Source organism: Penaeus monodon, chromosome 29 (assembly GCF_015228065.2).
Source record: "Penaeus monodon isolate SGIC_2016 chromosome 29, NSTDA_Pmon_1, whole genome shotgun sequence".
Classification (NCBI taxonomy): domain Eukaryota; kingdom Metazoa; phylum Arthropoda; class Malacostraca; order Decapoda; family Penaeidae; genus Penaeus; species Penaeus monodon.
Window position 1 is genome coordinate 25,740,394 of NC_051414.1, and position 422 is coordinate 25,740,815.

Here is a 422-nt window from a genome sequence, read left to right on the forward strand (position 1 = left end):
TATGTGATTTTGTGTAGACATATATAGTACACCTATGTATAAACAATACATAGCGTGCAGATCCGTGCATGTGCTTATATCTGTAAGTGCATCCACATATTTTTGCTATTGTACCAATATATTCGACAGCTTTTGATTGTATACATCAGCTCTTGTATACGTCACGTTACGCTTACAAGAATAACAAACGGAATACAGTACTTTGCATTTTAAGCTCAAAATTCCGCCTTGGCCTTCCCTACAGCGGTCGTTACCGGGTGGGGGAAAAAATAACTCCGCCGGCGAGATACAGGACAGGCTACAGGAAGTTACAGTCAAGGTCTACTCAACGAAGAAGTGTAAAAAGAAGTCAGAATATCAGAAGAAAGAAGTTCATAAGGATATTGTCTGTGCAGCGTCTAAAAATAAAGATGCTTGCCAGG

The 422-nt window shown here is 39.8% G+C and overlaps 1 protein-coding gene across 1 annotated transcript in view; it reads left to right on the plus strand.

Moving 5' to 3' along the window:
* The window catches only part of LOC119591792 (mucin-17-like), a 10,983-nt gene that overhangs the window by 6,840 nt on the left and 3,721 nt on the right, over window positions 1–422 (plus strand). The window contains 2 exon segments of the mRNA XM_037940536.1: window positions 245–261; window positions 263–418. Coding sequence (XP_037796464.1) covers window positions 245–261; window positions 263–418 — 173 coding nt within the window.